Source organism: Geospiza fortis, unplaced genomic scaffold (genome assembly GCF_000277835.1).
Source record: "Geospiza fortis unplaced genomic scaffold, GeoFor_1.0 scaffold102, whole genome shotgun sequence".
Taxonomy (NCBI): Eukaryota; Metazoa; Chordata; class Aves; order Passeriformes; family Thraupidae; genus Geospiza; species Geospiza fortis.
The window spans coordinates 2,162,146-2,163,597 of NW_005054373.1; the positions used below are offsets into that span (position 1 = coordinate 2,162,146).

Sequence of the window (1,452 nt, forward strand, 5' to 3'; positions counted from 1 at the left end):
ACGGCTGTGACTCCAGGGCCAGCATCGCCCCACGGCCAGACCCTGTGAGTGCTGCACTCACTGGTTATTTATTCCCCCAGAAAAGGTATTTATTGTCTCCTTCCCAGTGCTATTTAATGCTGCAAATAAAAGCCAACAACTCCTGGCACCGTCCTCACTCTGTTCCCAGCCAGGGCATTGGGATGTGGTGAATTGGGGCACAGGGGCAGAGGGACATCCATCATGGGCAGTGCCAGCTGTGGGACAGCCCTCAGCCCCAGCACGGTGGGCAGGATGAACTGGGAGGTGACAGGGAGGGCACAGGGGTGCCCCACACCCCCAGCCTGGGGGGGACCCAGCCCTGGCACCCCGACACCCACGCCTTTCCCACGGCTCTGCCCCCGGGCACCACATCCCACGGGCCTGGTGCCACCTGCCAGGGCCACCCCACCTCGGCTGGCAGCACCTGGGGGGGCCCTGGGCCCCCTGCAGCCCCCGAGGGGGCAGGGTCTGTGTGCGGAGGGGGCAGAGGGGGCCTGAGCAGCTGCTGACCCCATGGGATCAAGGATTTGGCACCCACGTCACACCTGGGAACTTGCAGCAGCCACCAATGGGATGGGAAGGGAAATGCTCCCCACATTCCCTCCCCAGTCCTGTGCCAGCCCCCCAGGAGCAGGGCAGGGCTGGGAGAATTCCCCCTGGAGCAGGAGGCAGGGGCAGCCAGGGCCTTTCCCACTTTTTATTGCAACAGCAACTGCAGAAATGACAAAAACCAGGGAGAGCAGGAGCAGAGCTGCCTGATCCCCCTGGGAGCTGGGGAATCCCTGAGAGTTGGAATCCCACAGGGATTTGGGGATCCCCCAGGGAACTGGGGATGCTTAGAGAATTGGGGGACCCTCAGGGAGCAGAGCATGCCCAGGGATTTGGGAATCTCCGGAAGTTGGGAAGCCCCTGAGAGCTGGAAACCCCACAGGGAGCATCAGATCACTGGGAATTTGGGAGCTGGGCATCTTAGGGGATTTGGGGATCCCCAGGAGATGGAGATCCTACAAGGAGCTGAGCATCTATAGGGATTTGGGAGCTGAGCATCCTGGGGGATTTGGGGATCCCCAGCAGATGGAGATTCTATAAGGAGCTGAGCATTGCTGGGGGGATTTAGGGATCCCCAGGAGAGCTGGGGACCCCAGAGCATCACTGGGGATTTGGGAACCCCTTGGGGAGCCCAGGGGAACTGATGATCCCAGGAGCTGGGGACCCCCAGCAAGGGGCTCAGAGCCCCGGGGTTTTGGGGACCCCCAGGAGCCCAATGGCTGCAGCGGATCCAGGAGCAGCTGGGAAGCAGGAGCAGGAGCAGGAGCAGGGCAGGGGGACCCCCCGTTATTCCACCTCCACAGGGATGGGGTTCACCTGCCCCCCCAGCTCCGGCTGCTTCCTGCGGGCGTCGGGGGGCGGCCGGGGCGGGGGGGTGCGGGG

General features: G+C 63.4%; 1 protein-coding gene across 1 annotated transcript in view; it reads right to left on the reverse strand.

Moving 5' to 3' along the window:
• Positions 1-704: 704 nt before the first annotated feature.
• Positions 705-1,452, reverse strand: part of LOC102036039 (cytochrome b-245 light chain) — a 2,840-nt gene continuing 2,092 nt past the window's right edge. Inside the window, exon 7 of the mRNA XM_005424813.2 lies at positions 705-1,444. Coding sequence (XP_005424870.1) covers positions 1,357-1,444 — 88 coding nt within the window. The 3' untranslated portion in view covers positions 705-1,356. The remainder of the gene's footprint in view (positions 1,445-1,452) is intronic.